Here is a 16,905-nt window from a genome sequence, read left to right on the forward strand (position 1 = left end):
ATCCAGCCCTCCCTTCCCTACTGCTCACTCAGGCATCTGTCAAGTCCACAAATGCTTGTCAAGGCTCCAGGGACTGCCTTCCCTTTTGTTCTCTGGCCATAGCTGGTGGCAGCTAGGTGGAAAAGGATAACTATGGAATCCACAGGTGGTGTGACTCTAAGAAAATGCTACTCAGAATTTAGTCCTCTTTCCTATGGATTTATTTGGGAAACAAGTTTTCAAAGAATACATTATGAGACAATGTAGCTTTCGATCATCCAAACCAAAATCAAAGACATTTTAGTTTAGATAATTGGGCCACAAAAGTAGGAAGGAATGTAAACAAGACCAGGCTTAGAATATTTTCAAAGTATACTGTCAGGGCCGTGGCCAGAAGTAATAAACTTAATGATGCCTATTGATCTTGATTTACTCCCATATTTCATTCTCTTTATAGTTCATAAGAAAAGCAAACTTTGAAATGTAAAGGAAATGTAAACATGAACGTGTACATTTCCTCAAATTGATCAAATTTAGATATATGCAAATTTAAGACTCCAGAAAGAAATACTAATGAGAGAAATCCAAACCTATGGAAGTTCAGCATAACTATTACCACACCTGCCATGCCAAGCTCTCACCCAATCTCTGACTTTCTACTTTCATCCCTCCCCAGGGATTCCCTCTGCCTTAATTCAAGGCCATTAACCTTGAACTGCTTCTCCAATGAGAACGTACCCCAGAGATCTGGCTCCTTTTAGGGTACACACTCACTGAATCTGCTCCCCCGTAATCTCTCCCTGAACATACAGAGCCCAGCAAGGCCAGAATTTCACCTGGTTCTTGCAACCATCCACCAGTAATAGAGGCACAACTAGGCTACAATAACCTCACAAAGTAGAAAAGAACCTTAGTCATAAAATTCAATTCCCATCAAGGTTGTATTTCATGCAGAGAATTCAAACACTACAGAATAAGGTCAGAGGACAAACAGCTTACATTAGTTTCTTTCATCTTTACCAAAGCCACAAGCCAACTGCGAATTTGTACATACAGTAAAATAGTTTATCTTAGCCTTTGCGCATTTAATAGTCAAATGACCAAATGAACACTCAGATTCACCAACTGAGTTCTGTCTCCAAGTATATGATTCTTGCAAAAGGAACAAGTTACCATTTGCCCATACCACATATGTGGCTACCCACAAATGGTAATGTTCTAAATTATAATTAATTAAACTCTTAACGGTTGCTTAAAAATATTAAGGGGAATACATTTTTGAAATCTAAAATACTAAAAATCAAGTTATTAATGTAAGTTTGCAATAGAAATCAATGTGTGCTGTAGAAGAAATAACATGTTTTAATTTTTAATAGTTGACATTTCCTGACAGACCAAGATAGCTGATTTTAAGCACCTGCCCCCTTAAAAAAATCAACAAATACAGTAGATAAGTAATATTATTTCTAAAAATGAGGCAACGGCTCACATGAAGTTATTTTTAAATAAAAAGCTTTGCTATTCAGAATCTGTCATTTAAAGAAAAGTAACAAAATGAAGTAACAAACCACTTATAGGCATGCAAATTAGCATCATTCTGAAATAAGGTCTATGTAATCTTCTTTCTTACGCAGGCCTAGGATTATAGTCTTCTGAGAATTTACCATATTTATAGAAACCCAAATTTAGATATATAATGTCAAAATTGTATAGAAAATTCTACTACGGTTAAGACAGGAAAAGAAATTCCATGGGTATAGGAAGCTTTCACTGTTAAGTAGCAAATATAGTTCTCACTGAGCAGTAACAAGAAAACAATGTCAAAATTAAGATGTTTTATTACCCTTCAATACAGATGTATCTCCCATTTTTTTCATATCCATAAAATATACACAAAATTGTGTGTCTAGGAAGAATCTGTGCCATTATTCTATTAAGCTTAGTATGTAAACCTTGCCATATTTGTTATTTTTCTAAAGACTTTAGTATGAAATGTTTTAATGCATATTACACTACATACTACAACAAAGGAAAGGATGCTGTTTAACAAGCAGAAATAATATCTCACCAGGCCAGATTATATAAAATTTGCATATTAAAATTAGCACCATCCTTTCTAGTATGAGACTATTTTAAAATTAAATGAAGGAATATCACATCTTTATCTATTATAAAAAAACTCAATGATAAAGACGGGTAATTCTGGTGATAAAAGAGAAGGGTCCAAGACTTAAAAAAAATCAAGAAACCTGGCCAAAGACTACTAGTTTATATTTTAATGTTACCTTTCAAATAGTCATAGGACATTATAAGATGTTTACTACCACTATTTTATTTCAGAATGAATTTATGTAAGCCTTCAGAAATTTACATTTTCAAATGGACATTGAATTATGTCAAATGATGCTAAAGAATGGTCACCATTACCATATGTGAAAGCAGACTAGGACATTATCTACATGTTCAAATGTTATGTTCAGAATATAAAGTGCTTTAAATCTAAAAACACATATGAAATTATATTACTTATATCTGTGCAGGAGCTATACACTTATCCATTTGTAACAGTAAATTGAAATGTGAGAGTTTATAGAAAAATAATTAAGCCATTCAACATCCCAACAAGAATGAAATAAATGATTTAAGTGGGAAAATATCTTTCATAAAATGGAAATGACTGACACAAACATTACTAAAGCTAAAATATTGGGTTGGCCAAAAGGTTCATTTGGCCAACCTGATATTATTTTGCTTCCAACATTTTAGCACCACTAATTAAAAAAAAAAAATGTGTACTTGCCTAATAAAACTTTGGCATCATCTACATCAAAATCTCCATCACCATCAGCATCATAGATTCCCAGTTTTCCTATAAGAGGGGAAGGAAAGACGGATATGGGAACAAAAGGAAAAACAAATTTAATAAGGTGTTACTATTTCTTACAGTCCTGCATATCGGCCATTAATGCAACCAATCAATGCAACTCTTTGCTCCTTTCATCCTTAAAAGCCGTGCTAATGATAATCTCACTTAAAAATGAAGGCAGTTCACTTAGAGATTGAGGAAATATTCACCTAACAAATCTAAGAAATATAACTCAGATAATATTTTCTTTAAGGGCTTAACAATACCCTGAGATTTAATCATTTCAGAGTAGTTTTTTTTAACTTTACTGCTAAAAATATTTTAGGTAAAATTTTCAACATACATAAGGAATAATACAGATCCATTTCTAACAGTTACATGAAATTTAATGTTTCTAAAGTATAGAAGTTCCTCACACCATTAATACTCAAAACAAAAGAACACCCACTGAGCCTCAAATAAAGACCATATATAACATCGAGTATAAGGACTAAAAATAAGAGGATGATTAATTTTACGTTTCATAATAATGATTTATGACAGAAGCATCATGAATCAACCTTTAAAAACAGACTTCTGGAAATAAAGTATGTAAAACTGGCTTTTTGAAACTACAAAGGAAAACTTACACTTATCCTACTTAAAAATGTAATTAGCACTGGCCACCTACTACTAAGAAAAAAAATAAGGCTTAGAACAGACAAGCTGAGAAGACAATACTAGCAGACTTCCTCCTTCAAGAACAGTAACTGTGTATTTTAACTTTATCATCTCAGAGCACTATTCAGCATTTCAAATATAAGTCAAATACATTCAGTTCCCTAAAAACATCCTAAAATCAACACAGTTTATAATTCATCATTGGACAATGGCTGTGAAGAGACTTATTAATTTAACATTTTAAACAACAATATTTTAAATAGCAATATTTAAACCACATTTACAAATACAGCATCAGTACTAAAACACCAGTTGGCAGCACTGCCACCATTTTTGTTTGTTTAAGCAATGCTTTTATTTTTACTTATTTTTTTTGAATTTTAGAATTTTATTTATTTTTTTATACAGCAGGTTCTTATTAGTTATCTATTTTATACATGTTAGTGTATATATGTCAATTCCGATCTCCCAGTTCATCCCACCACCACCATCCCCCGCCACTTTCCCTCCTTACTGCCACCATTTTAAAATAAAAACTAAGTTAACTCCAATAAAGATGTTAAAAAAAAAAAAAAAAAAGAAGTTAAAACATTGCACAACAGCAGGAAGATCTTTGGGAGTAGAGTTGCTATGACCAACCTAGACCCTCCCAGAGCCCTGTTCCACTTAGGAAAATATTGTTAACCTGCTATGTAGAAGTCTGAATGACAAAGCACATACACGTTGAAAGTGACAATAACAATGATAATGTAGACATAAGGAAGTTATCATTTCTATAGCTAAGAAAATATAAGTGAAAAGCGCTGGTCTGCAGTTGAGGCTACGTATAGCACAGAGTTCAAATAACAATAAAAAGACAGAAAATACTATACTTTCTCACAAATTTAAGAGGGAAAATTGGTCCTACCACTTACATTCTCTGATGCAGGTGATAACTAAAATAGTAGCCCAAGGATGAGGTTTTAGAGACTAACACAAGTAGACTTAAAAGGCATCTCCAATAGCCTACCTTGAAGTACCTCTGATAAGTTATAACGGAAGTCCTTTGCTTTGGCTGCATGCATACAAAAACACGAAAATTGTTACTTGAGCTTACATGTACACATCTTCTAAATCTCTTCTTTTGTCTGATAGACTTTGCTTCGCAACATCATCAACATAAGTTAACAAAAGCACAGACCTACTCAGAAGTTCATCTCCAAACTAAAATTCTTCCTCTATCACTCTTACCAATCTACTCGGAGGCACTTTCCTCGAAGTACAATAATAAAAGTAAAAAGCTTTAACAAAAGGCAGATTACATGTGTGTTTTGTTATTCTTTGCCTTTCCCCCCGGAAAGATGGCTGGCTATAAACTAATAAGTAAAGCAAAAGTGCAGAACGGTCTATGGAAGGGAGGGGATTTTCCCTGTGAGACTGTACATACGGAGAAAAGTATGCATTTTTTTCAGTGAAAAGGTCCACATCTTTCACTGGATTATTAGAAAGGAAGGCCATTTACTCACAACAGCCCAAAAGTGGAAATAACCCCTATGTCCATCCATGATGAATGGATGAGCAAAATGTGGTGAATCCACACGATGGAACATAATTCATCCATAAAATGGAGTAAATACCAAACCCTGAAAACATCACACTAAGTGCAAAACAACAGACACGAAGGGCCATGTATTGTATGATTCCATTTATGTGAAATGTCCGGAATAGGCAAATACACCAAGTGTATTAGTGCTTGCCAGGAGACAAGAAGGAGAGGGGGATGGAAATATTCTGAAATTAATAATGATGACAGCACAAAATTATATGTTAAAAAACAGTGAACTGTACATTTTTACACATTTACAATATTGAATTTTATCTCAATTACAAAAAGAGACTTGGTCAGGTGAAACAAAAAAAAAAGTATGACTCCAAAAATTATAAAGAATCATGAACGTAAAAAACCGTGAAAAACTGCAGTGATTATGGGGAGAGAAAAGGAAATGGAGAGGAAAGGAAGACAACTATCAGAAATAACACAGCAATTTCCTCAGAACATCCTACAGGCCACACCTACACATGCACATGCACGCACACACACACTCACATCCACACACAACAGTTCCAACAAGGACACAGAGGCGTGTGCTTGGAAATGCTCTCTTCAAGGCAGGGTCTTGCAAATTGTGTTTATGATCCATTCATGGGTCCTTAAATAAATTCAGTGGCTCCTGACAAGTATTTTAAAAATTCATAATACAACAAAATAGAATAGAAATTATAGAGTACTGCATGTCGTGAGAGTACGTACTGTTAAAACTTTTTGGTGTGATATATAGACAATATAAAGCCTATTTTTTTCTATGACAGATCATGTTCAAAGAAGTTGAAAGTACCACAGCGAGGTAACCCTGATAACATCCCCTTTTGTTCCTTCCCTACTGAGAACCACTGAGAGGCTACAGAATTGACAGTACCAATAAGAAACAATATGAAAATCCTTACCCAGCACTTCCTCGTAATCAACAAGATCAAACCAGACCACAGCTACCGATGTCCAGACTCCGAGCAATGCAATGACCATAAACCACGTGAAAAACGAACTTCCAGAAAGTCCTCCTTTCCTCCCATTCTTGTGTCCTCCATGCTTTGTCTCTGTTAAAAAAATAAAACAGACAGACAATGTCATTATATAAGAAGAAAACACTTTATTGAACCTCTTTTCACTGAAATATTTCTCCAGGAATTTGTGAGTACTTCCAGTGGTAAATCACTTCAAAACTATCAATAGTTTTCACTTAAATTCTTAAATCATGTTACACAAAATAAAGATTTTAAAAATGGAAAAGACTATGCTTAGCCTCAATACCACATATGTATGACCCTAACTTCTAAGTAACGAGAGAAATAAACTACTAATGGGCTAGCGATTTTTTTAAAATAAAAATTGATATGTGTATTCCTTCCAAGTTCTTTATCTAAACGACCTAAATATAACCTCCTTCAAAGTTCAGAGCATATCAACAACTTAAAGAGATCATAAATGTAGCCAAAGCCTTTATTTTTCCTGTCGCATTTAGTTTCTGTAGAATCTTGAAAACTGTAACTGCCATAGAAGAAGCTCCCCGCAAAACGCTTCATATTCTTAGCCAGAGACACAGAGATAAAGGAAGGAAACTATTTATAGGAAACAGAGGTCAGGGAAGAAGAGAAGCCAAACAGTGCAATTCAGTCCACCTCCACAAGATCCATTGGGACCCAGGGAAAAAGGGAAAGGTTTTCATAATTGGTCTCGACGTAGGACACAGTTTTGTAAAGTGCTGTCCACCAGAAGTGTCATATATCACATTTGATATGTTTAATATACTTTATACTCTTCTGGAAATACTCGTACGGCCAAAAATAAACAAAAATAATGACAGCCAAGTAATATTAAGAGAAAATGGTCAACACTGTCCTTAAAAGGACCATAAAACTCAAATTTCTCTTAAAAAGGAATATGATAAATATTAAATATTAATAAATAAATTAGAAGAATATGTCATATCTCAACATGCCCTTTGGGAAAAGGAAAAATTTATCAAGCAAGTAGGAAAGTAGGATGCTATCTTCCGCTGGTGGAGCACATTACCTCCTCTACGTGCATGCGATTCTCACAAGGGTCCTGTCAGTGTTTCTCAAGAGGATGTTTCTGGGTTTAAACAGGACAATTCTTCATCCTGTGCGACTGTTCCTCAAACTGCAGGGCAGCTGGCATTTCTGGTTTCCTCTGGTCCCACAGGTAAGTAGCTCCCAGCAATTATGACAAACAAAAACACCCCCAAATATTTCCAAGTGTCCACTACAACACTGGGGGTAAAGACGGGAATAATCATCTCTGTTTTATAGAAAAATGATGAAATGGTTCACCCAAAGCCACCAGTATAAGGTGGGTCGAGCCAGGAATAAGCCCTGACTTCTATGGTCCTGAATTCCTTGCTCCATATGAATGGGCCAAATTACATGATTTCAGATACCTCACTAGCTCTCATCTAAAACCTGCTTCCTGATTCCTAAATCCAGTTCTAATTAGGGAATACTGGTAGTAATTTTCCAGTGGCTTAAATCAAGAACATACTATCAATTCTTCTTGTTAAAAAGATATACATGTTTTTTAAACCAACCACTAGATCAACTTTTCAAAAGGGGTCATAAAAACTGAATCAGTCTTAGAGTGTGTACGTTATGTTTGTGGATATACACACTCAAACATACACATATTTACTTATATACCTATATTTAAGTATATAAATTGGTGAACTAAAATAAAACAAAATTCCTTCTTAAAGAAAAAGTCAATTTCCTTTTCTAGTGTTCTTTAAATATTAACAGACCCATCAATAAGGGCCAGATTTATGAATAATCACATGGTGAACTTACAAAAGTATGCTTTACCAAATAAGATCCGGCCACCTGATCCGTTTCTTTTCTTTTTCTTTTTCCTCACGTGATCTATTAAAAGTCTCCTAAAAGCTGGCTATATAAAAACATAACTTACACATTTAAAAAAATACCTGCTGGGCACAGATCACAATGTTACTTATTAAATCCACTTAAAATAGGCTCCACTGTTTTATTATCTGAACATAGTCACCGGAGTGGAGACTGGGTGAAAACTGTCTGCAGTGCTGGTGAGGGAAAATGATGATTTCCAAAATTTTATGTGTCTTAAGGATAGAAGTTATACGAAGAACAATATAAAATAAAGCACCACTATAATTTTTAAAAAGAAAAGAAATAGCTTCTGTGGGAAGGGGAGCGCCACAGATTCAGTAACAGTGTTGTATGTTTAATTTACTGAACTTCTACAAACATGAAGACATTGTTTAAGACTGTATGCAGGGTACGCGGGTTTGCGCCCCGGTCCGGGAAGATCCCACGTGCCGCGGAGCGGCTGGGCCCGTGAGCCATGGCCGCTGAGCCTGCGCGTCCGGAACCTGTGCTCCGCAACGGGAGAGGCCACAGGAGTGAGAGGCCCGCGTACCGCAAAAAAAAAAAAAAAAAGAATAATGCCTTCTAAATATGGAACTATAATAGTGACTAAGGATGTTCCTCCCTTGGCTACTTATTACCTAAGAATCAAACTTAAACTTTTTATTTAAAATAAGTGCTAAAATGGCAGGAAATCTGGGTTCTTGTCTTATCTCCTCTTGGACATTTTGTAACTGATTACCAGTCTCTTGTACTGTTCCTGATTAACTAGAAAATAATAAGGCCAAATAAATATAGTTCAACATTTTATTCATTCATTTAATGTATTTATTCAGCACATATGTGCCAGACATGACTCAGTTTTTTACTCAATAATTAAGTTTTCAAAATGTGTACCTCAATAAAAGTACACCTCAGACGATGCTATTTGAAATAAGCTTATAAAGAAATAGCTAGTAAAACAAAATAATCATTTGAATTCCAAGTCCAATTCTTTCTCCATTTCTATCTCTTTCTTAAAACAGAAACAGAGGGGGAAAATTCCTGAGATTCTCAAAAGGAAAGTATCATTTATCCAAGTTGATTCGTAATACTCGTCTAAGTTATTGACCTGCAACACCAAATACAAGTAAAAAGTGGAAATGAGTTTTAAAAAAAATTATATAAATGCATATACCAAAACAGAGAGAAGGGATTAGGAGGGTAAAGAGAGAGAAAACCAAAGACAGTAAAGAATACACCTTTACCTAGAATCTATTCCCATTTATTTTAGACATGATGCTAACAACTTCAATCAAGTTTCCTAACTCACTGCACAAAACTAAAGAAGAGACCTTAGAGACAGCCTCCCCCAAAGGAGTTAAAGCAACAAGTGCTGATGGAGGGCAGGCCTATAAAATGTCTGAATACAGCACGAGTAGACACAAGAACCTGAAGAGTGGCAGGAGGCCATTTCCGATTGATGCTCACTGGCAACCCTGACTAGTCCTTAACTATTAAACTTACAGTCCTTAACTATTAAAGTAATCTTTAGTACAAGGTAATCATGATACCATATTCATTCTGTCATTACACTATTGTTTTAAAACTGTTTAAGAATGCAAGAAATGTACAATAAATTCTGGAAAGATTTTCATTTAAAGTATTTTTTTATTAAATGGATTTATCGCTTAAAAGGTAAACGTCAAAAAAAAAAAGAGTAAATGTTATTTAGCTAGAACATGAAATAATTAGCATTATTTTATCCATCCCTTTATAATGTCAAATACATGAGGTGTTACTCCAGTTGTATTAATCTTTTTACTGTTAATATTTACCAATTCCATAAAGGAACAAAACAGTAAATTATAGAAAGGAGTCTTTCTTGAGACATCTTTTCTAGGGGAAACTTTTTAATTGACACTAAATAGCACACTCTTGGTATGTCACTTTGTAAATATGGTGTACCTAGTCCCAAAGGGCAGATCAGTTTCTGTCCAACTAAACTGAAAAAAGCAGAGTAAGATAAACCCTTCGAGAGAGTTTAAAACTCCCCAAGCACACCTGAAACCAGTACTGTGTTCCAAACATATTCTGGAAGAACATCTAGTAGTTGTCCCTCTTTTCTAAAATCAGAATAAATCTAAGAATTTTCATTTCATTTCTGGCTCCACAGTCAACCTATATAGTCCCAGGGATTAATAAAAAAGATTTTTTTTTAATGAGGGTTAAGAATATGGCAAGAACTATGTGATTCATTTTTTTTCCACATTGACCCATCAAATCAGAAAATGCTCTCACACACTACCGAACACAGAAAATTACCATGGTGATCAACGGAATTAGTCTCCCCAAAATGAAGCCTGGGCTAGGGACAATCGGAAATTTTATTTATTTGGTTAGAAAAGGGAAAATAGAAGATGCACCCCCAGCATCTGAGCACAAGTCAGTTACTTAACTGGAAGTACAACTAAGTGAATTACAAATAACCATTGATGAGATTTGGTAAGCATTATGCTGGTGATTTCATATTTATACACAAATTCTACTCATTTAAAGTTAACATAAAAGCAATTCATCAAACTGGTTATTTTTCTACATTACAAAATGTCCCCCTTTAGGAGCCATGAACTGTTAAAAGTGGGTCAGAAGTAACAGCTGACTTTGCCTCACTATGTACGTTAAGCAATCCATGAAGAAGAGGAGAAATGCCTTCTAAGAGAACTGAAAGTCCGCTAGATATCTCCTATTCTTCTTCAGGGCTCCATGGGCCACTTTATCAGAAAAGTCAAGGAAGCCATTCTAACCATTTATTTAAAACAGTGTTCAAAGCAGAGATACTCATACTCTCTATACTAATAATAGAATCCTTCCAGCCGCTGCTCGGGCAGCTGAGAGCTGGAAGCAGTCTTGAATATGTCTATTTTATTTTTCTTAAATACATTTTCAATATAATGAGCCAATATAGCTTGCCTTCAATTAAATGAAAAGACAATCTTAACTTACAAAGAAAAGCAAAAACAAACACATACAAAAATGTAAACCAACACATCATTAAAGAACACTTGAAGGTTAATGATTTGATTTGAAAAACAAAAAAAAAAATCCCAATGTCTTTTCTTTGCATTTATTGCCTGCTTCACAAAAATTAGGTCCATTTCCACATATGGTAAGTCTCTGCTTGAGCCAACTAAGTGTGCTCGTTAATACAAGAAGGGACGTATAAAGCCCTTAAATTTCCTATAATTTTACATGAGATCTGAATGCACACAATTCTTTACGTTCACTGTAATTAATGTCTAAGACCAAGACAGACAACATGTTTATTTTTCTGAAGTTTGTAAAATGTGGTCTCTGGTAGTACGATACAATAAAAGATATTCTAAGTTAAGACACTAAAACTTAATATTCATATTACAGACAGATTAGTCCATGAAAAATTAAACTATTTTGAAACATCGAGGTCTCCAGAAGTTCAAAATAGAAAACGTAGAAGATGCAGTCAAAGCACTTAGCCAAAAATATTTGAACAGCACACAACTGAAAACCAAGCTAAAAATCGTCGGCTAGATCCCAAGTCACTTTTAACCCAAACAATAAAAATATACCTTTACCTTCTGCCATTTTGATTTCTTCAATCCATTAATAATATATATGGAAGGAAAAAAACCAAAGCCCTATGAGCAGGTATCAGGCACACCACAGGCCCTTCGTTACTAGAGCTGTGGACTGGCCAACAGCTCCTTGGGCAAGGCCTCTAGAACTGAAATTGGACCTGACTGCAAACTCTGCTCACCAGTTATTTTTAGAGGCCTTTTCCTCATGGCCAAATACTGCTAATCACTCAGGCTGAAATACTCTCTCTGCTAACAGTCCGACTGCTGGGATTCCTTTCTGGGTTGGTCCTATCCGCCAATTCCAAATCCTAAAAAATATCAGGCATGCTGAAAGAAAAAAAGGAACAAATGCACTGCCAGTTTGGGTGTTTTGGGATTCAGTCTTGAATGGTTTTAGCAAGTACCAAATCATTCAAAACTGAAACAAGTCTTGCTATAAAATGTGGGCCCCAGCCCTGCAACGGCTTGAATTGACCCTTCGGAATCTAATCCAATGCCTATATGAAAAGTCCATTACATAGTTTGTTTGAATGAAACAGAACCCTAAATGGTAAGAAATGGATTAATGCTCTAGAATTCTGGTTCACAGGCATTACCATCCCAAGACTAATTCCCTCAACAGCAAAACTAAAGCAACAATCAAAAACTTTTTCCCTAGGGAATTCCGTGGTTAGGACTTTGTGCGGGGGCCCGGGTTTGATGCCTGGTCAGGGAACTAAGATCCCGCAAGCCGAGTGGCATGGCCCCCAAAAAACAAAAATGTTTCCCTAGAGAAGGAGAGAGAGAGAGAGAGCTGTGAAGGAAGCATGGAGTGAGGAGACAGGGAAAGAAGGAACTCTTCATCAGTAAGAGTATCACCTAGGAAACACTATCTCAGGGAACTGGAAAGCCATTGTACAACCGTATTCTGATTTTCTTCATCTTGCCTCCAGTCCCCTCTCCAAATATTCTCTCTGGGGAAATAAAACCAGCCCAATTTATTTACTGATTTAAGATTGGCAGCTCACAGAATTCATCAGAGCTCTGATCAGTTCCACTAAATCAATCTAGCACAAATTGTCTCCAGAGTGAGGCAGCAACCTTTCAAAGTTCTTTGTGAGTCTTCATTTTTTCAGTCAAACAATGCTTCACATGCAAATGAAACAGTTAAATGTTCTGAAAAGGAGTCAGCAACCTAAGATACCAGTATCTGATGGCTCAGAGCTGGGACAGAGTGAACAGGGCAACTGGGACAACTAATCAGAACTGACCAGGGTCTTAGGTGTTCTGACCAAGAGCCATTCCTTTCCTCAAGGATCTGTCCCACTGAAGTCGGTGCCTGCTACAAGGTTGAGTAATGAATCATCTGTTGACAGGGGTTTAAGATAGATGACCGACCAGCACACAAGTTTACTAGACAAATATTTCAGAAGCTTCTTTTGTTGTTTTCAGAGGGAGAGGGAAAGTGACAAGAGGCCCTTCTTGAGAGCACTGGAAACCAAGCCACCACACTTACACGGCGGGTAGCCGGCTTCAGACTTAGGAGACCTGAATTCAATTCCAGCTGCTTCATTACCTTTGATTTTAAGGAAGTCATCAAACTTCTGGGCCTCGACTTCGTTGCCTATAAAAAGTGTCTTGGGAACTTCCCTGGTGGTGCAGTGGTTGAGAGTCCGCCTGCCGATGCAGGGGACACGGGTTCGTGCCCCGGTCCGGGAAGATCCCACATGCCGCGGAGCGGCTGGGCCCGTGAGCCATGGCCGCTGAGCCTGCGCGTCCGGAGCCTGTGCTCCGCAACGCGAGAGGCCACAACAGTGAGAGGCCCGCGTACCGCGAAAAAAAAAAAAGTGTCTTGGCACAAATGGGGTGTGCAAATATTTGCTGAAGTCATGCACGCAACACATTTTGATTGAATCCATCTGGACTCGTGCATAAGTCTCCTCATCTCCAATTCACAGCTCTTTTCATGATCCTAGCCTGCCACCAAGACTGCAGGGGCTGCTAGGGTTTCCTCTTTCCCTTTATGGGCCTGTACAAGGCCAGCTGCACCCTAAATTCTGGGTCTGGGGCCAAACACTGAACTGAGACAAGAATTACAGCTACTAAGTACGGGTATGCCTCACCACTGAGGCGCCTTCCACACAGCTGCAATTACTACTCCTCCACAAATCTTTATCACACATATTCACACATCCTAGAGTTAACCTACTCCTTTGTTTTTTGCAACAATTTTACAGTTATTTCAATCAAATCTCTTCCCTCCTCCATTTTGCAATAATGGCATACCTGTTATTCTGGATAGGGTGATTAGGATGAATGAATCTCTCTGAAATAACATTTAATCCATCACAGTGCTTAAGGAAAAAGAAATCCTGATTTGCAAGTAACTATTTCTTATAATAACAATTCATTTTTATGATGGGAAATGTTTATAAAGGCTTTTAACTAAAATTTGCATATTGCAATCATATTTTTAAAACCCTAGCAAAGAGAACTACAGTAGTATTAACTATTCCTTGTAGTAGCTGCTGACACTAATAGCAAACTCCTAAGGTCCAAGCAAAGACCAAACTTCTGCAATGTGCTCTACTACTCTCAACCTGACACAACTGGAGACCACAAGAGTCAAGATCTATGTCCACGGAGTCCAGCGTTCTCCCTGCCTCCCAAACTGACCAGGTGAAAACCCATCAGAGTTCTCATGAGGTGACAGTGATGACTCCCTCCACTCCCCCAAGCACCCAATCAAAAGTGCTGCTCAAACTTTAGAGTCACCTGGAGGACTGGTCAAAACAGATGCTGAGTCCACCCCCAGAGATTTTGATTCTGTAGGTCTGCAGAGGGGCCTGAGAATGTGTATTTCCAATAAGCTCCCGGGTAATCTGATGCTGCTGGTCTAGGGACCACACAGAAAGAGAATCACTGCACTACTGCCTGCACTAGCCATCCCTAATTCTCAGGGTCTGGAGCAGGGGAAAGGAGCTCTTGCTTTTACCAAGTTCCAGACCATCATTCCTTACCACCTAAAAAAGAAAAAAACAACAGAACCCTGTTCCCCCAAGGTCCATGCTGTCCAATTATACTACCCTCCACCTGCCCCATCACTGTCATCACCCGTGTGCGGTGACCTCTCCTCTCAGTGAAACCTTCTTCACCTCAATTCCAGCCATAACCATGGGATTTCATGTCCAGCTGTGTGGCCAGCATGTCAGGTTCTCTTTCCGTCATTTCTTTATCCATCCAGTGACCTTGTTCCCTTCCGTTCTATATCCACACTAGTCCTTACATTCTCACCATGGACCTTACCACAAACCCAACCTAACTCACCCTCCTAATCACATCTTCGTTCTTGCTGAAATATCTCTGCAGCTCTCCTAGCACAACCGTCCTAACAGATCCTGCTAAGAAAGCTCTGCTTGTTCGGGTGCATCATGAGGACTGCAGGATACCATGAGATAGCGAAAATACAGTTCTTTAAAACAAAAACTAAAACCCTCTCATCTATATATAGTCTCCAAAGCAAACATGAGCATGTCTTACCATTCTAAACCCAATATTAAACAGCCAGTATCACAGAAGTAACAAAAGGCAACTCAGCAGACATTGGGTGAAATCTCCTCAAACACACCAGCTCCGCTGTTCCCAGGTAGAAGGAACACTACCTCTACAGGCAAAGGTTTAGGTTCTATTGAATATGTAAGCAACCACTCTGATCACGACTCTCCCGTTGTTCCAGCTTGTTTACTCAACGATTTCTTCTTAGGTCCTGTAGGTCTCTTGCTTCTCCTTTTTTCCCACCCCTCTTCATTCCCCTCCTGCCTTCACATCTTTCTAAATCCACCTTAAGAGCCCATAATTCGTTATTTAAATCACTCCCAGCCTCACTAAGCTCCCTGCTGCTCTACCCTTTTCACTGTAACAATCTGCCATCATTGGCTCCCCGGACAAACACAGCTATTCCACAATGACTACGTCAAACTTATCTGCCTCTAAAGTAGTCTATCTTTGCAAACTCAAAAAAAAAAAGAAAATGCCATAGCTCTTACCTCACAGAGAAGACAGAGCCATCAGCCGGAAGCTGTCTGCAATGGCTGTGCTCTACCAAGCATTACAAGCCGAAATTCGCGTGCATTCATTCTCTGCTTCCCTCCTAGGTCCTCCGTGCCCCTTCCCTCCTCAGCCACCTTATACTCTATCTTTTCCCTGTCCTATTCCACCAGCTCCCTGCCTTTACGGCATCTCCCCTCAGCCCCACAGCTATAGCCCCTGTCCTTCCACCTCCCTGTCACAGGTGAAATTCTCAGCAGGGCCATCATGTCACTGCTTTCACTCTCCAACCCCCTATTCACCCCTTAGAACCTGGAGGCTGCAATCTGGCTTCTGCCCGGGCCTCCAGTATAGCGGCGCCAATGTCACACCAATGACATCCATGTCACTAAAGCGAATCGAAAATTTTCAGTCCTCATCTAATTTGTCCTCTCAGAAGAATTCTCCCTCCTTCTTAAACATTCTCTTCCCTTGACTTTCGTTACTCTAGAATCATCTTCGACCTTTGTGGAATTCTAGCTCCCAATCTCCTTTGCTAGCTCACCCTCCTCTAGTTGACTTTTAAACATGGAAATTCCAGAAGCCTTGGTCCTATGGCCTTTCCCTAGCTTATTTTAGCTACCACCTTCTAGATAGCTTAATTTTTTCTCTCCTTCAAGCTCACATACCTGTCTACTCAATACCCCATGTGAGTGACTTAAGGACACCCCAAACTCAACTTATACAAGACTGGACCCATCATCTTTCCCACCTCCTCTCCAGTGTTCTAAATCTCATAAGCACTTCCATCAAGCCAGTGGCTTAAACCAAAACCCTGGGATTCACCCTAGATTTTATTCTCTCCTGTTTCCCAAACCCCCATCTCCCAAATCAGTTTCTACATCAGGCCAATGGATTACAACTATGCCAAGATTTGAATTCTCCTCAGTACTTGGGTCACCCTTGCCTGTATGTACCCCAGCATGATATTTTTAAAACTTTTTTTTGTATGCGCCATGCCATGAAAAAGTGGGAAGTTGTCTCAAATGACCCATATTTCTGCCTCTTTCCTACAATCATCTAAATCCAAGTTAGCATCACTTCCTAGACGACTACAATACCTTAACATGACCTTTAGTGCCCCACACAGCAGCCAGAATAATTTTTTAAATCTGATTGTATCACTACCCTGTTAAAAATCCCTCAATGGCTTTACAGTATTCTTAGGATAATATTAAAATCTACAATGTGGCCTTTAAGACCCTACTCAACATGGCCCCAGTCTATCACTCCGGCTTTAGTTTCGTGTCCTTTCCCCAAGCTGTCTATACTCCAGCCACAAAAAACTCA

General features: G+C 37.9%; 1 protein-coding gene across 7 annotated transcripts in view; it reads right to left on the bottom strand.

Annotated features, from left to right (window-relative positions):
- ASPH (aspartate beta-hydroxylase) overlaps positions 1-16,905 on the bottom strand; it is a 243,162-nt gene that overhangs the window by 202,574 nt on the left and 23,683 nt on the right. For 6 of the 7 annotated variants that reach the window (XM_060287666.1, XM_060287664.1, XM_060287663.1 and 3 more), the window contains exons 2-4: positions 5,990-6,139; positions 4,515-4,559; positions 2,780-2,848 (exon numbers count right to left, since the gene is read on the bottom strand). In XM_060287666.1, coding sequence (XP_060143649.1) covers positions 2,780-2,848; positions 4,515-4,559; positions 5,990-6,139 — 264 coding nt within the window. The remainder of the gene's footprint in view (positions 1-2,779; positions 2,849-4,514; positions 4,560-5,989; positions 6,140-16,905) is intronic. The other variant, XM_030859675.2, reaches the window with a different exon arrangement.

Source organism: Globicephala melas, chromosome 17 (genome assembly GCF_963455315.2).
Source record: "Globicephala melas chromosome 17, mGloMel1.2, whole genome shotgun sequence".
Classification (NCBI taxonomy): Eukaryota; Metazoa; Chordata; class Mammalia; order Artiodactyla; family Delphinidae; genus Globicephala; species Globicephala melas.